Source organism: Notothenia coriiceps, unplaced genomic scaffold, assembly GCF_000735185.1.
Source record: "Notothenia coriiceps isolate Sejong01 unplaced genomic scaffold, NC01 NC01_scaffold00019447, whole genome shotgun sequence".
Taxonomy (NCBI): Eukaryota; Metazoa; Chordata; class Actinopteri; order Perciformes; family Nototheniidae; genus Notothenia; species Notothenia coriiceps.
Window position 1 is genome coordinate 9,767 of NW_011352148.1, and position 16,389 is coordinate 26,155.

Below are 16,389 nucleotides of genomic sequence, written 5' to 3' on the forward strand. Positions count from 1 at the left end.
GTGCTTGTTAAATCCTAATTATGAGCTAACTGCTAGACTCATTTTCACATGTTTGTTATAATATGTTGTTGAGGTGAGCACACAATCTGACACATGACATCTGGCTGTGAATGAGAGATTGAGTGAGAAGCAGCTCTATAATTAGAGATGGGGTTANTGGCCGGATAATTTTTTGGTGCTCGAAATGAACCGGATTCCGGAGCTAAGAGGCTGCTCCGCTGCGGTGTGAACAGGAAAACCCGGTGCTTTTCAAGCTCCAGCTCCGAACCGGCCCTGAAACACCGTTGGTGTGAATGAGGTATCAGAGATAATAAGGCAATACACAAACATGTATTTGTGCAACAGTGCTTGTTAAATCCTAATTATGAGCTAACTGCTGGACTCATTTTCACATGTTTGTTATAATATGTTGTTGAGGTGAGCAGGTACACATAATCTGACACATGACATCTGGCTGTGAATGAGAGAGTGAGTGAGAAGCAGCTCTATAATTAGAGATGGGGTTAGGAGGACATGGAGAGAGAGATAGGCGGATAGATCTGCCTAGCAACAGTGCAAACACCACCAGGGAGGAGAGGCGTGGGGGGTGTGAGCCGAGCGAGACAGCATTACATGTCGTTTTTTTTCTTTAGAACATGCATTATTTATTTCAGCAGGAATTTTGAATGACCTTTTTACAAAATGTTCATGCTGAGGCATTTAGATTCCAGCAGTGCTATAATCTCACAACAAGGGCAACTACCACTGCTGTTAATAGCTCTATAAAAGCACATTATCTTTTTGATTCTCATATGAGAAGTGGATAGACTTTTTGAGCTTCTGACCTTGTACTAATAATTGTGATATTTTTATACATTTTATAACTTTTTTGAAAACCTTTATCTCTTTTTATACATTTGTACAACATGGATGCAATATGAAATCCACAGAACAGACACATACAAGTATAAACGTCTCAACAATAGAATCAAACCAAGAGAACAGCACCTCCGAATCATACGTGGAGCACACATGGTTAAACTGATAATGCAAATAAGAAAATAATCAAGAAATTCCCTGCAGCATTAAAGCAGATACACCACACTCTTTTATATAACTGTTGTTTTATGTTTAACACATGTAATGTGATATAATGGCACTTCATCAAACAGCTTTCTCTGCCAGCCTTTAATTGTTCGTACTTTTCCATTAAACTCAACAATATCATGTATTCTGTTGCGGCATACAAAGAAAAACATTCAATATCTTCCTGTTCTCTTATCTGCTAATGAAGCCCTGGCTGTCTGTCTCCAATTACTGAACCGGCATTTTTTCCTTTTCATTTATCACATTAGACGAATATCTACTGAGGCGGAAAATAAATCAATCTTAATTGAATAGTATCCGATCAAAACGAATCTGTGCACCCATTCAAAAAAACATCCTAATAAGCTGTGGCTCGACTTGTAGGGCGTAACATATGGTTGGATAATGTGTCTCCCTCATTTATATGTTTGTTATATTGAGATTTGAGTGAAAATGAATGGCTGTGCTTGTTTGTGTACATGCTTCACTTGTTGGCTCATCTTTTCAAATAGAGAACAGTGCTCTTTAATTATGATTTAACACAGCATCCTGAAGGCCTGAGCACACAATGTCCATCAGAGCATAGTGCACGTTATTATGTTTTGCTGACAGGGCAGCCATCAAACAGAGCATTGGGTGTTGCAGTGTGTTGCAACGTCATGATCTTTTATTCTAACCGTTTATGTTCTTAACCTTTTTTATATTACCATATTTTAATCAATATGCTCCTTAGATCATTTTTTATTTTGTTTTATTATGTTCTCCTTATAGCATTGTGAAGCACCTTGAGATGACGTCGTTTTTAACGAATAAATGAAATGTATTATTATTATTATTATTATGATGGATTCGGAACAAGGGCTGACATGATGTACTGTAACATGTCAAAAAACACAAAACGCTTGCTAGGTTGAAAACAGGAAATTGAAGGATGGTCAGAACCATACAAAGGTTATTGTCCGCAGTCTTATCACCTTCATCTTATTTTCTTTCATCTTTACACACCGTCACATTTTTCCTTCTCCCCTCACGCTGCACTTATCTCGTGCCACTTACATACAGCCAGAGTCAACACAAGGGCAATGGCCGCATAAGAAAAGCAGACCTGTTTCTGGTGACTGGCTCTGCTTGCATGCTTCTCCTGGAGGGCATGATTTATGAGCAGAAGAGAGGAAAGGGGATGTTGTGGAAGAAAGCACTCTGCTGGATTGAATGGTGTTCTGGATGATCCTTTGGCAGGTTCCATAAAGGCGGTGTCAGGGAAATATAATGGGAAGGGTGCACTACCCGTCTGCAGAATGAGCTTTTAGGAAAGAAATGTCTGACAAGGCTGCATTCTTTGTCCTTACAGGAATTTATCAAAGAAGTATCAACCCAAGAAGAACTCACGAGAGGAGGATGAGAGCAAGTAAGTGAAAGGATGTCGCTCTTACAATAAATCAAAGGAATATTCAATTGTTTCTAAGATATTATATTCTTACAAGATATACGATCAAGAAATCAACACTGTAACATTTTCTAAACAAAAGTATATCAAATTCATAGAAGAAATTAGTTTGCAAAATGTGTGAATTCTTATATATAACAGGGAATAGAACAACAAATAGAAATATGCAATGTGCAAAATATGTATTTTACAATATAACATTGTGTAATTGAAAAAGCGCTTACCAAAACAGTGTTTAAGTGTTAAAGATGAGGAACAGGATAAATAAAATGATATTTTAGCAATGAACAGGATTGAAACCGTTATATTTCGATATTTAAAAAGTAAAAAAAATGCTTACCTGTGTTCATTTCTTAGGAAGAGTTATATGAGTGAAAAAAAAATAATGTTTGTAATGTTTGATAAATTACACCATGTGAAAATGTATTTTTGTGTTTTTAAATGCTACATATGTTGGATTGAACGTGTTTCCTTCATTTCCAGTCCTTATGCTAAGCTAACCCGATGCTACCTGTAGCAAAACATAATCATTTAACATGATCCTGCAAGCATCACAAATCCAAGCTCCAAAGGACTTTATCTGAACATATTAATTGTGTTTGCCTCCGTTTGCAACCCTGTCTTTCCTCTGACATCACTTCCTGTCTCTCCAGGTTCACCTTCTGTCGAGCCTTCCTCACATCACTTAATGAGCTCAATGACTACGCGGGTCAACACGAGGTCATAGCGGAGAACCTGACGTCTCAAATCATCGCCGAGCTGTCACGCTACCTGCAGGAGCTCAAAGCAGAGAGAAAAACCGTGAGACACACTTTTATATCCGCACTTATTTCTGTCTCTCCATATCCAATGTTTTATTGATACGTCTATATCTTATTGCCCATTCTCACATGTCAGTGCTTTAAATCAAACATTCATTCTGGAGTGTGTGAAATGGATTCTATAAAGGAAAAGAAGACACACAGGCCTACAAGAAATGAAGTAGTCCTTTGCCTCGCTGCATCCTCTATTTTGCATGAACTGAGGTCATCGCTGAGTAAATATAGATGCAGCCTGAGGCTCACTAGAAGTGCAGAACGTGACTAACTGAGTCATCGTCTCCCTATCATTAGAGGCTTATTTCTCTCTTTTATAAACCATTCTGCAACCACACTATTTTTACCGTTAAAGTCACTTTGGTCCTCGCCATTATGAAGTGATTTGGTAGAGCGGTGAACCTGCAGTGTGTGATTCACAGATAACAGTGTGGAGCCCATTGCATCTATGGAGTTGTTAGGTGGAGCAGAGAGAAAGCTGCTCAGCTGGAAAAAAAAGGAATACTGAAAAAATATTTCATGCACTCTTGAGTCACGGACGTCCAGCTGAGGGAACTGGAGTGGAAAACCATAAGCAGAGGGTTGCTCAAAGGCACAGTGACCCTTTTTTGGGAGTAAATGTTCAAAGCACATGATGGTGACATCCATGTTGCTGCAGCTGCTTCTTACACTAAATACTTGAAGCCCTCGGTTGCATTGTTAGTGATCAGTTGTGATTTCTATCTCAGTTTTAGCTGCAGCAAATGCATCAGAAATGGGAATTTCCAGCACATCTCAAGGGGAATCATCCACCGCCCCCAGACCATTTGCTCTTTTGGCTTTGTTTTAGCGTGGCCTGGGTTGGCTTGGCACATCATCTGTATCACTAGTGTCCAGATAGAGAGTCCATGAACAGACCCCTGCTGTCCCGAGCCTGCAGGATGTCACTCTGACTCCCCTCTTCCTCCTCACTTCCCTGCAGTTTCCCTCTATTTAATTTGTTCATGATATCCCTGTTTCTCTCTTTTGTTCCCCCTCTGTCTTCCTAGTTAGTCATGTGTGTCTGCCTCTCGTGAATTGAAAAAGCATCCAGTTAGCCGGTGCTGGGGAGTTTCCCTTCATAGCATAACTGTGTGTCTTTTCTGAACAGAAGCTTGTTTCATCTCAAAGGGCATTGAGCAAATAGTTTCTCAGTCATATGCAGAATAGTGTCCTTGTAGGGTAAATGTAGTGTATTAGCTTTTCTTTTCTTTTTTTAGTGTTCATTGAAAGACATCGGTGCCCTCAACACACTCATGAATGATGGAGATTCAAACAATTATACATGTTCCAAGTGTCTGAAAGGCAGCCAAGCCAAAAGAAACTAGCTACTCTGTGCCCGGACAACAATAAGCTTTTCATATTTTTGTTCATAACGTTATTAGAAAAAGCAATATTGTGAAAGTTGTCTGTAAATCAATCCTTACCCAAGACTTCCTCAGCTTCCCGTCATTCTTTTCTCTGGTTTCAATCACATGCATTTTTAAGCAGCACTTGCTGTTGAGTTTTTTTTTTATATTTGCGTGTATGTCAGACAAATCCGTGCAGGCAGACTCAGACAGTGGGATTAGAGGAGGGTCCGCCAGTTTATTGGACAGGTAAAATCCACGCTACAGACCAGAAGGAGAAAGAGAAATAATACCTCATTAGTTTCTCCTGTGGGGTTGTTTGGTAACTCCCTGAGTGGACCTCTCGCTATGCTCAGCTTGGGGTGGCACAGGAGGCGCGGCCAAGAATGTTCTTAAAGGATTTCATAAGAGAGCAGATAAACAGTACTTGTTTTTGCAAAAGTTGAACCTTGTTGTTTTAAACTTTTGGATTTAGTTTGTTGTTGAAATATATGTACTTCTTTAGATTTAAGCATATAATTTCTAACATTATGCATTTAAAAAGTATAAAAACAACTTCATCTATGTTAAATCTTTTGCCATAAAAAGGTGTTTGGCCAGACTACTGGCCTCTGATTGGACTCCTTTGTTTACTTTTATAATATAATGACATCACTATGTAACACTCGCACTTCTATTGGCTAGCGCTCCAACACATTGTACGTGATAGGCGAAGGGGCGGGACATCTCTAAGTGGTGGACCAATCACAACAGAGCCGGCCAGCTCACCAATCAGAGCAGACTGGGCTCTGGTTTCAGACAGAGGGTGAAAAGAGGAGCTGCAGCACAGGCAGTATGAGAAAAATAAAGAGCTTTTTGAACATTAAAGCATGGAGACATTAGTAGGCAATAAATATATATATGAATCTGAAAATCTGAATAAAATGTCCTCAGGAGAAATGTACTGAAACATTTATAAACCTCACTGCGTAATTCAACATGTGTCCAGATGAGGGTTAGGTTCAGTCTGTGCTCTTTTGGATCCACTTGCACCGACAGCACAAATGATATCTTTGGGTTTTTGTGGATGGTTCCATCGGTCTTAATCCTGCTGAGATGTGACATGTTCAACCAGCAAGAAAGATTGAAAATATGTCTTATTTAGCTGGCGGGGTCTGGAAAGTAAGCAAGAGGTCAGCTGAAAACGACAAGGTGCTATAAAACATCTTTAGGAGGGTTTGGCAGGGCATACTGTCCTCATTTATCTCTTCAGAGGCAGAGACCAAAGCCTCTGAGAAAGAACAATGTGTTACTCTGGACGAGCCTCACAGCAGAAAGGCAAACAGAAAGAAGGGAAGGAGAATTGATCGTTGGATATTTCCGTAGTAGCTGCACTCACATCTGCATCCTGAATACTTTAGTATAAATGACCTCAGCAATGCTCCGAACCACTGCCTAATGGCCTAAACATGAGGAGTCTCTCCTGAGGTGCAATCATCTCTATACATCATGTATGACTTGTGGCTATTTCTAGTACCTTATGATTATATGTATGTTGACAACTGTAGATGACTGCAGGTGCACATTCCTCTGAGCCAAGTCAAGTCAATGAGTGAACAGTGTGTAAGAGAGTGTGTGTGCACACAGATGTCCATGAGCACCTCTTCACAAACGCAACACTGAAATGAAATCTCGGAGCAAAGTTTTTGTTCCTCTTATTTCGGGTGGAAAATAGAGAATGGAATTTCTCAAATCCTTTTATTGGTTTTACAACAGTATTGAGAACATTGACTGATTAAACACTAGCCATCCCACATCTATCAACTCCTACCCAACCTTCACTTACCTAGTATCCCACATTCCCACATTCCTCCCACTGGCGAAAATAAATCATAATGTAACTCAGAGGAAAATACTGTAGGTTAATTGATCAGACAGTGGTGGAGGATGTTTGTTAAATGTCCCATCCTTCTTTTCCTGTCATCTTTTGCTCAAACATATTACACAGTTAATACATGTGTATATGTGGAGGGGACAGCCTGTGAGGCACACAGCCCCATCAGAGCATGTCAGGTGCAAAGATGGTACAAAAAAGTAGTCAGACATTGGACACTTCATTTCATGGTTAAGACATCATCATGCACACAATAAGAACAGACTACTTTATGGAGGAAGTGGTTTACAGTTTTACAACCAAACAAAGTAAAAGTCTTTACGAAATGAATAACATTTACAAAGTATACATATCATTAATTTGTGGATAAATACTGCACTAAAAACAGCGCTAAAATACTGTCTAGAATTCAGGGTATTTGGTAGCAATCTCAGATCTCTGTAGAGGGTGTCTGCCTTCTAAAATCACTACACTTAAAGTACATTCATATTTGAGGTATTGTAAGACTGCAGAGGGAACAATATTTTATAAAATGTTGACATTTTCTTTGACGCTGTGATAATACTGATTATTGTGAGAACTTGAGAGCATTAATCTCTTAACTTTCTCTGTTGGAATTAAATCTATTAAATCTAAAAACAAAAGTCCATAGAACCACATTGATCTATACCTTTGTCCATAGCTACGTCTGTGTGTCTTCATTCTTACCTGCCTTTGTGTTTTGTTACCTGGAGATAGTCTTGTGCTGGGAGGTGAGAAGGAGCAGGGGCTAGCGTGAAGAATTACTTTGTTTTTTTCAATGTAGTCATAGCACAGAGCGGCGCTGCTTAGCATCATTTAGTAAATATTAAACCAGGCCGACCTCACGTCTCTGATGAATAGTGATCCAGTCCTGCTTTGATCACAGTGCAGTTAAGTTTGTAACTGTTACTCAGATGTGTTTTTGTGTTGGTAACTGGAGCTTTTCCTCTCTTGTCACTGTGTAAGTGAGAGTGGCAGCTTCAGGTCCTGTTAGAGTTCCCCAGATGTCTTTAACAGCCACATGCTGTTACTGAGACGGACAAAGAGATACTGGGTGGGTCTAATCTTTCTTGCGCTGAACAGACTAGCTGTATGGATCCCTGCAGTGTATTGGTTTAAACACAGAGGCCAACACTGCAGAACATCTGCCTAAAAGCCTGCAGCATTTCATACCTGCCTCCCAGGTGGCTGTTTGTCATAGACATACATCGGTTTTTCTTTTATCTCGTTTGATAGCGAATGAACTCATGTTCCTCTGTTGTGGTCTGTACATCTTCATCCTGCAGCAGTAACATCCGATCACGCTGTTTGGGGAAAGTTTGTATATCTTTGTACAGATGGAGGATTTGTTGATGCAGGCAGTATGATCTTGTTGTTATGGAGACACATATTTGGTTGATTCAAACAGTAACAATGATATCACCCAATCTGCTGCTGCGTGTCCTAAAGAAGCTTCATAGTATCTTTAGTGTATCGGCATATCTTCATCGCTGAATAAGACTCTTCTTATCAAACAGAAATTTGAAGGTCAAGCGGTTGAAAAAATACAAAAATCTTTATTACACACCAGTTCTACTTTAGAGGCTCCACAATGTCCCATTTTCAGTTGAAATACTTCCTCTGAAACACTGAAGCACTTCCCCTTTTTACCCAGCTTCCCTTGTAACTTTGGGAAGTGCTACTACCTGAGGTAAACCAGGGCCCGTTCTGACTAACATATCCCATGAAATGTTCAGGATGGATTAACCTGTATGCCTCTGCTTCATTTCACATCTCTTGCTTGTGTGTTTGAGTTAGTACACAGAATACTAAGGTGCTGAATTCAAGAGAAGAAAAAGCCAAAGTCCTCTGTGCTCGTTTTACTGGCCTGGTTTCGTTATTGAATTGCAGCATCGATATTCAGCTCAGCCACTGACCCTGGCTTCCGCAGTCAGCGTAACCCGGGGAAACCTCATTGATAGTCAGGTCTCTGTAACATTTTCATTTGGTTCTTTTTGGATATTTTTTGCAGATTAACACACCACAGACTTTGAGGATTTTTTTTATATGCTTTATGAGTAATCACAATCTATTTCAAACAGGTTTAAAGTTGCTATTATGTGTGCAGAAGGTCTGGCTCTGGTCCATTCACAGAGCTGTAGAGAGCGTGCTCTGCCTCCGGGCCAAGTGCTCTGCTCTCCTGGAGAGAGACAGGCCAAGTGAGGTCTTTTACAAAATCACATATATGCTGTGTAAGTCTAATAGGCCACATTTTGCAGTGCACAAATCAATCCTTACATTACTGTGGCGCCGCTATCCTCAGCCTGAGAAACCGTTCTCGCCCACTTAACATTTTTTAATATTTACTTTTTTGACAAGTGCCTTCATAATGACGGACTGCCTATTCAATTATAATACAATGCCTCTTTTGAAAGAAACAAATGCCTCTAACTACAAAAAAAATCCTCCTGAATTATAAGGAAATGTGTATCTAGACATTTCGATAACAGTGAACCAACAATATGTATCTAGAATGTACATATTCTTTGTTGAACAGCAGATAGCATTCAGGTTTGAACTAGAAGTTTCATGAAATTATTATATAATACACTATGTTTGACCTTCTTTTATTCATCTCTAGCCTTCATTCAGTTGGGTGTTTTGGTGCTATGTTGAAATCGTAAGAGTATGTCCTTTTTTGCACTCGTGTTGAACTGTTGGGTTATAATATGGCTGCTCTTTTCTATCAAATCAACATATAGCCATATGCTTGGTCTTGTACAAATCTCTGAGAGTAAAGCTTGTAGGTTATGCGGCCATCATTTCTAATGTAGCCACAGTATAATGTCTATTTGCCCTACTTTCTCAGCTTACATGAATGCTTCTCTGTCAGTAATATGCATAGTGTTTAATGATATGGTTGAGAATCCCACTCCACTGTTTCTAATTTATTACCCTTACTATGTGAGGGTCACTTGCTTTTAAATCCCTTACGCTTGTGAATGGTATGATAATATCATTTTTTCTCATCTCCTCTGACAGTCCTTCCATGATGGGCGCAAGGCACAGCAGCACATCGAGAGCTCGTGGAAACAGCTGGAATCGGTGAGTGACCCAATTAATGTGCAGTACAGTTATTCACTAGAAGCAGTGGCCATTGATCACAGTGGAGTCAAAGGAGACAACACTTGAGTAAAGTAATGTAACCCTTGCCTTGTGACTTACTTTTGCAGTTATATATATCACTGAAGCACCTGGGCAACTTGGTTTCCAGTACGACTATTTCAAACGCCAACAAGTTATTATTTTATACGGAGAAAGCGACAGTCAGTGCTGGCTAAAGATGATAAGCTTGTTAACGTTAGAGAATGTTGAGAAGTAAATCGTTTAATATGAAAATACAGCATTCATGAGCTCGAATTATACAAAAAGTAAATTAATTGGTGTAGTTTTTCCAAAGATAAAACCAGTTATCAATCGTATCATAACTTTAATTATGATTTAAAATTACGTATTTTATAGGTCAAGTTCTGATTATGAACAGCACACACACACTTTTCATGGGATTTTAGCTATGTGCTTTTAGTTGCTTCAGCTATTTATCAAATCATACAAAAGATGCATCAAGGACAGGTCTACTATTGCAGAAAATGAATAAAAACCATATCAAATAGTTTATAAATGTCCTGTTGATATTGACAGTCTTATGATCAATCAGCATCAATGTCACACGATACCACAACACATGTTTTAACAGGGACTTCATGAGGAGCTTCGTTATTATAAAGTACATTATCATCATCAAAAGCTTATTTTCAGTGGGTGGCAAACATTCATTTCTGAAAATCAGCAGAGGGCCGTGCACAGAGCCCTGAGGGACAACTTGTTCCGTCAGGACAGTGTTACATAAGGATTGAATTATTGTACATAAATAATGTTGGTTCAAGACTTGTGTGTTTACGTGTACCATTTAAGTCTTTTAGGGTAAAAAGACTGATCTACCACGAATTGGTCGGTTCAAAATCAGACACATGAATATGAATTGTAAGTTTTGCTTGTGTGGCCTAGTAGTGATCAGTAGACCAGACTAAAACACATGACGTTATAATTCCTATCTTTGCCAAAGACCTAGACCTAGATTGTCCGTTGTATTTGTTTTATTGAAGCAGCTGAAAGAGAGATTGCACAGAACACCGCTTCTTATCTCTGCCTGGCCTCTTTGACAGGGTAAAGACAGAAAGAGTGTGAGAGAGAAGCAGAACTGCCTTGTCCTCCTCAAACTTTTCTCTCTTCAATGATGCCTTTGTGAGCGAGGCAGATAGGCATAGTTCAGAGTGCACACTGACCCAACAAACACTGATTGTTCAGATGGAGGGGTCGAAAGAGGGTTGAATGAATGCTTGTTTTCCGTACACAAATGACCACTATGAACATTTATTTAATCTGCAGGCTGCACACTTTGACAGACCCCACCGCTGTGTCAATGGCATAAACTGACCTCTGTCACAGACAATGCTGTGTGTGAGATCTATATGACGCATATGAAACATGTTAAGATGTCATTACTATGCTTATTAAAAGGTCAGGTTATAAAGTCTTTTCTCCTACAGCTCAAAGCAGGAAATGAATGACTCACAGGTATTATATGGAACATTTCCACTATAAAATGTCTAAAAAGACTAGACCTATCAAAGAAACAAATGCTATTAGTTAGCTTGTTGAGTTGTTTCTGACAATTCTCAAAAAATCTACAGATTTAATTAGGGTCATTTTCCTTTGGTCGCATGTGATGGCTGCATATCCCCTTTGCACAGTGTTGTGATTGTCTTAGCTGTCATGAATCGACTTTATCAAGTGCAAGCCTTATTTTTTACATTTTCTGGATTAGAACATTACTTATTTTACGTTTAATGTCTGTGTTCTATTACATTGTGCCTTTCTTATGCTCTATTACAGTGTAAAAGAAGGTTTGAGAGGGACTGTAAAGAGGCGGACCGAGCACAGCAATACTTTGAGAAGATGGATGCTGACATTAACGTGACTAAGGCTGACGTGGAAAAGGTATGTGTCATCTCTCACTCCTGTTCTACAGCCACCAATCACGCAAGCCTGTCGTTTTCTCATCATGCTCACCACGATTGCCTAGCCCCCCCCCCCACCTAGCATCCTCCCCCTTTCTCTCGCCATGTTTTTTTTACATTTTGTTCCCCCTTCCATGCACCCCAAGCCGTGACTCTCTCTTGGAAAGACAGAAAGATTGAGTGACCGTGTGTTTGATGCCAGGGTCTGTGTGTAAAGGCTGGCATTGTCTCAGCAGCACAGTGATGTCCTGCAAAACAAAGCTGATAGCAGTCCTCATTATCACTGGAGAGCAGAAACCAAGCCTTAGCAACAGAGAGGACTTTGTGTCCATGCTTGTGCTGTTTTGTGTGTTATTGTGTTTGCGTATTTTTATGGCTGCAACTAACAGAAAAAGACATTACACATACACTATGTACAGTATATAGAATAATAACAATAGGATAAATACACAAAAAAGACATTTTACATAAAGAACATACTGTACAGAAATATACAGATATTAGTAGTACATTAATATTCTAAAGAGAGATCATTTAAATCAACATAAATTATAAACTATGTAAATGGCCATATGACATTTCCAAAAGGTTTGACAATAAATTGGTAAACAAATAGCAAATCCAATTATATCTCACATACTAATTAGACAAGGTCATATCTAGTTCCTTTCCAAAATAAATTAGGAATTTCGCCCATATTTTTTAGGAGGTATCAGGCTTTCCCTTTAAATCATCATTTAAAAAAAATAAATATAAATATATATTAATGATGCATTACATTTTTTATTAGAGCGCTTTTACAGGTACTCAAAGCGCTTTACAATTACACATTACACATATTAGATATGTAAGAGTCATTACTGCTGACATTACCCACAGGAGCAAATTCGGGTAAAGTGTCTTGCCCAAGGACACAACGGCCTGGCGCAGTGGCGGCTGAGGTGGGTTTCGTAATGGAGTTCACAAACGCCCCTTGATCTGATGATCAACGCTCTAACCACTGCGCCAAACAGTCTTTTAGAACAGTTGTGGATTATATTCCTTTGATAGCCTTATTAGTTAATGAACTACTCATTGCAGCTCTAACGTGTGTGTGGATTACACACATTTTATTCGGCTTTTTTACAGTGAATAATCTGAATATATAGTTTTGTTTTTCTGTGATTACCCACACTCACATGATGCAGCGATGATCCGATTCAGAACTTGTTGCCGCAGAGCCCCCTGGGCCTGTAGCTGATTCCATTTCCTGTTGTCATAACCAATTAAAAGAGTCCTGTCAAATCTCAGCCTTTAACCCACACGCCCCCCACGCCCGCAAGGCATCATGGGTCATCAGCGCGTGCTCCTGCCGCTTCATCAGCTGTTGGAGCAGAGCCCCGACTCAGAGTTGACACAGTTCAGACCCGATTATTATGCAAATGTAGGCTGGAATAAAGAGCCTTTCTGCTCTCCGGACATACAGCCAAGAAGCTACAAAAGGCTCCAGCCACTGAACACTGGAACTAGAAACTCAACTGGAAAGAGCCGGCACAGCAGCTCCAGAAACCAGCGCTAAAACAAGAGAGGAGCTGTGTGTGATTACAGTTATTTCATTTATTGAAGCGTGAAAGACTCACAGCAGTCAGCACTGTATTATTGCTCTCAGTTAGTATCAGTGTTTGTGTAATGTGATCATGTAAACAGCTCTTTAATATGCTGGAGTCAAATCATCATGCAGGATCATAGCTTCAGTTTTGCCAAACTTTGAAACTTTTTAATTGGCTTTCATACCACTTAAAATGTAAAGATGCTTCATTTAATACAAAAACAAGTATTTATTATTTAGCAGAAGTACCACATTGAACATGATACTTTTACAGTGTGCATATTGTTTTATTCATTAATGTTTTGTTTAAAGGAAAGAAGTGTATGTGTCAATCAAGCTCTAATTCTCACCATTGTTGACATTCTAACTACTGGTCAGAATAACGTTGCACTGGAAAAAGAACTCAAATTGCAAATGTTTAGATAAAGTGTAAGTGTATTTCTCTCTATAACTGTCTCTGAAGGTGGTAGAGTAACCATGAAAGTAGGAAATACATCTAAACCCTTTTTAATATGCATCAGAAAACAGTAGGCAGCAATGGAAACTATATGAGAAATGTATTTAAAGGCCTCAAACACAATGCTTTTTAGCAGACCTAAAACCCCTTTAAACCTCCTGAATCATGTAACGTAATTAAGATGCTGTGGCAAACGATCCCACATACCTCAAAAAATAAAACAAACATGCTTTTTTGTATATCGTCTTGCTTGCCATTGTGTAGATCCTTGCAACAAATAATCGCTTTCTCATTTGCTTTTCCTTTCTGTTTGGGTCGTTTGGCCCAAGTCAGTTTTTTCACCTACTCCCATTTCCATTCTCCAGAAATGTCAAACGAATACAGAAGACTGTCACATCTGTCAGCGTGGAAGATCTTTCTCCCACATGTTCCTTTTCAATTCTTCTCTCATGTCCTTTATTGGTGTATTGTATCTGTGGGATTAGTTTTAATACCTGTGATCTTTCTAACTAGAGTCTAGAAAGGGCGCGAGAATATGCGGAGGTTTGAAAAAAAGTGAAAGGAAGTTTGTGTCTTGTGTCAGTCTGTGGTTTAGACACTCAAGTGACGCCTCATGACTTCTCCACATCCTTAGTGGTAAAGGTTATTTAGCTCAATTGCAAATAGCATATAAAAGAAGCACTACTATTCTATCGTTACGCTGCATCTGCTATGTTAGGGTGAAAGTGAAGCAAAAGTCGAGTACCATTTACTTTTGCTCAAGTTATGTTTTGGTGAGAGCCGATCATGTGTCTCAATGTGTTATTTTCTGTGGCATTTTCCCTTCAATATTTAGAGGACCTCTGAGTATTTATCCCCCAAAGGAATGACATGTCACAACTCCAGCCTTATTTGTGTTTGTGTCACAGTTGGAGTCTTGTGGTGAAAGTAGGTTCGGGTCAGACAAAAAATATGCATGATAGGCGAGGAAGAAAATACATAACAGGCATAGTTTGTTTTAGTTATGTGTGTATTTATGTCTGTTAACATTGGTCTTCTGCGTCTTAAGGCCACTTTCAGATCCCTTTGATACTAGTGAGGACTAGGCTAAGTTACTTGTCTGTGCGATGTCTCCCTGTTAGTTTGTTGAGCTGAGGTCTTGTGGTTTCCCCGCAGCTGGAGCAAACCTCGAACTGTTCCCACTCCTCCTCTGGCAAACAAACCCCTCAATTTGGGGTTTTGGATTTGCAGCCCAGATACCCACACACTGTTAACAGTTCTTTGAGGGGACCCCCCCCCCTCCCAGCCCTCACACACACTCGCAGACTTGCTATCAAGGAGATCCTGAGTCATATTATAGCTTCGCAAACAATAACACTTCTGCACTCCTCTTCAACTTGTTTGTACCAATTTCCCCTTTTGAGTGATGACACGCCAGGAAGTGCATCTATGGCAACCTGTTGTTTAGCTGGAAACGGCTAACAATCCTTCTTTTTTGTTTTGTTTGTGTGTTTTTGCTTATCTATTTTATGCAATGCCTTGAAGCGAAGTTCCCACAAGGTAGGTTCAGCGTTTGGAGAGTCTGTTATATCTGTGGGAACACACACTGTCTCGACTATTGTCTCGACACACACACACACATGCCTTCCCGTGGAGTTTGACACAATGACCTGGTCCGGGTCGCTGTGACCTCGCTCCGTCCTGTCTGACTGTGATCGGCTCCCTGTTCTGTAGTGGCTTGTCTCGCTGTCTGCTGCTGAACACGTTCTAACCCTGAGGTTTATATGTGTGGACGGTGCAAGGAGAAAAGAGAGAAGGCTTTTACAAAAACATTCATTTCAGATATTTTTAGAAAGGTAGACAAGGGCTCCATCAAATATCGTTTTTATCCTCCCGTTGCGCGATAAACATATTAGAGAGACTGCGATACCGTTCTGAACAATCTTTCTTTTGTTAAAGAGGCCCTATTAGGCTTTTTGGAGTTTTCCCTTTCCTGTAGTTGTATAGGTTTTTGTGCATGTAAATGGTCTGCAAAGGCTAAAATCCCTGTGTTCCCTCCAGAGGGGGTTTCTCTTCCTTACTGAAACACCTCCATTGGACTCCTTTGTTTACTTCTCTAACATAATGACATCACTATGGAAAACTCACACTTTGTATTGGCTAGCGCTCCAACATGTTGTACCTGATCTCTAAGCAGTTGACCTATCACAACAGAGCCGGCCAGCTATCCAATCAGAGCAGACTGGGCTCTGGTTTCAGACAGAGGGTGAAAAGAGGTGCTGCAGCAGTAAGAGAAAAATAGAGCTTTTTGAACATTAAAGCACGGAGACATGTCACAGTAGAGACACTACATACTGATATACACCTGAAAATGAGCAGAATAAGGCCCCTTTAAAAGTCCCCTAATACAGGGGTTCCCAAAGTGGGGGTCGCGAGATGATTACAAAATAAAAATGGAAAATTAAAAAAATAAACATTATTAAAAAAAATTGATTAATTTTTTGTATAACTTTTTTTTATTTTTTATTATTATTAATAATAACATTTGCATAGACATTTTTTTCTTTGACAATCCACTAGCGCAGTGTTTCTCAAACTTTTTCTTTTTTTTTCTGAAATTAATGAAAAGTTTGGGAACCCCTGCCCTAAAATACTGTTTTTCATCAATATATACGGAGCCCCTAAAGGGACATGGAAAAAAAAAAAATGGAGAGAGA

At 39.5% G+C, this 16,389-nt stretch overlaps 1 protein-coding gene across 1 annotated transcript in view; it reads left to right on the forward strand.

The window, feature by feature from the left end:
* The window catches only part of LOC104952048 (formin-binding protein 1), a 38,958-nt gene that overhangs the window by 890 nt on the left and 21,679 nt on the right, over positions 1-16,389 (forward strand). Inside the window, exons 2-6 of the mRNA XM_010778805.1 lie at positions 2,417-2,473; positions 3,166-3,313; positions 9,610-9,672; positions 11,524-11,628; positions 15,218-15,232. Of these exons, the coding sequence (XP_010777107.1) occupies positions 2,417-2,473; positions 3,166-3,313; positions 9,610-9,672; positions 11,524-11,628; positions 15,218-15,232 (388 nt within the window). The remainder of the gene's footprint in view (positions 1-2,416; positions 2,474-3,165; positions 3,314-9,609; positions 9,673-11,523; positions 11,629-15,217; positions 15,233-16,389) is intronic.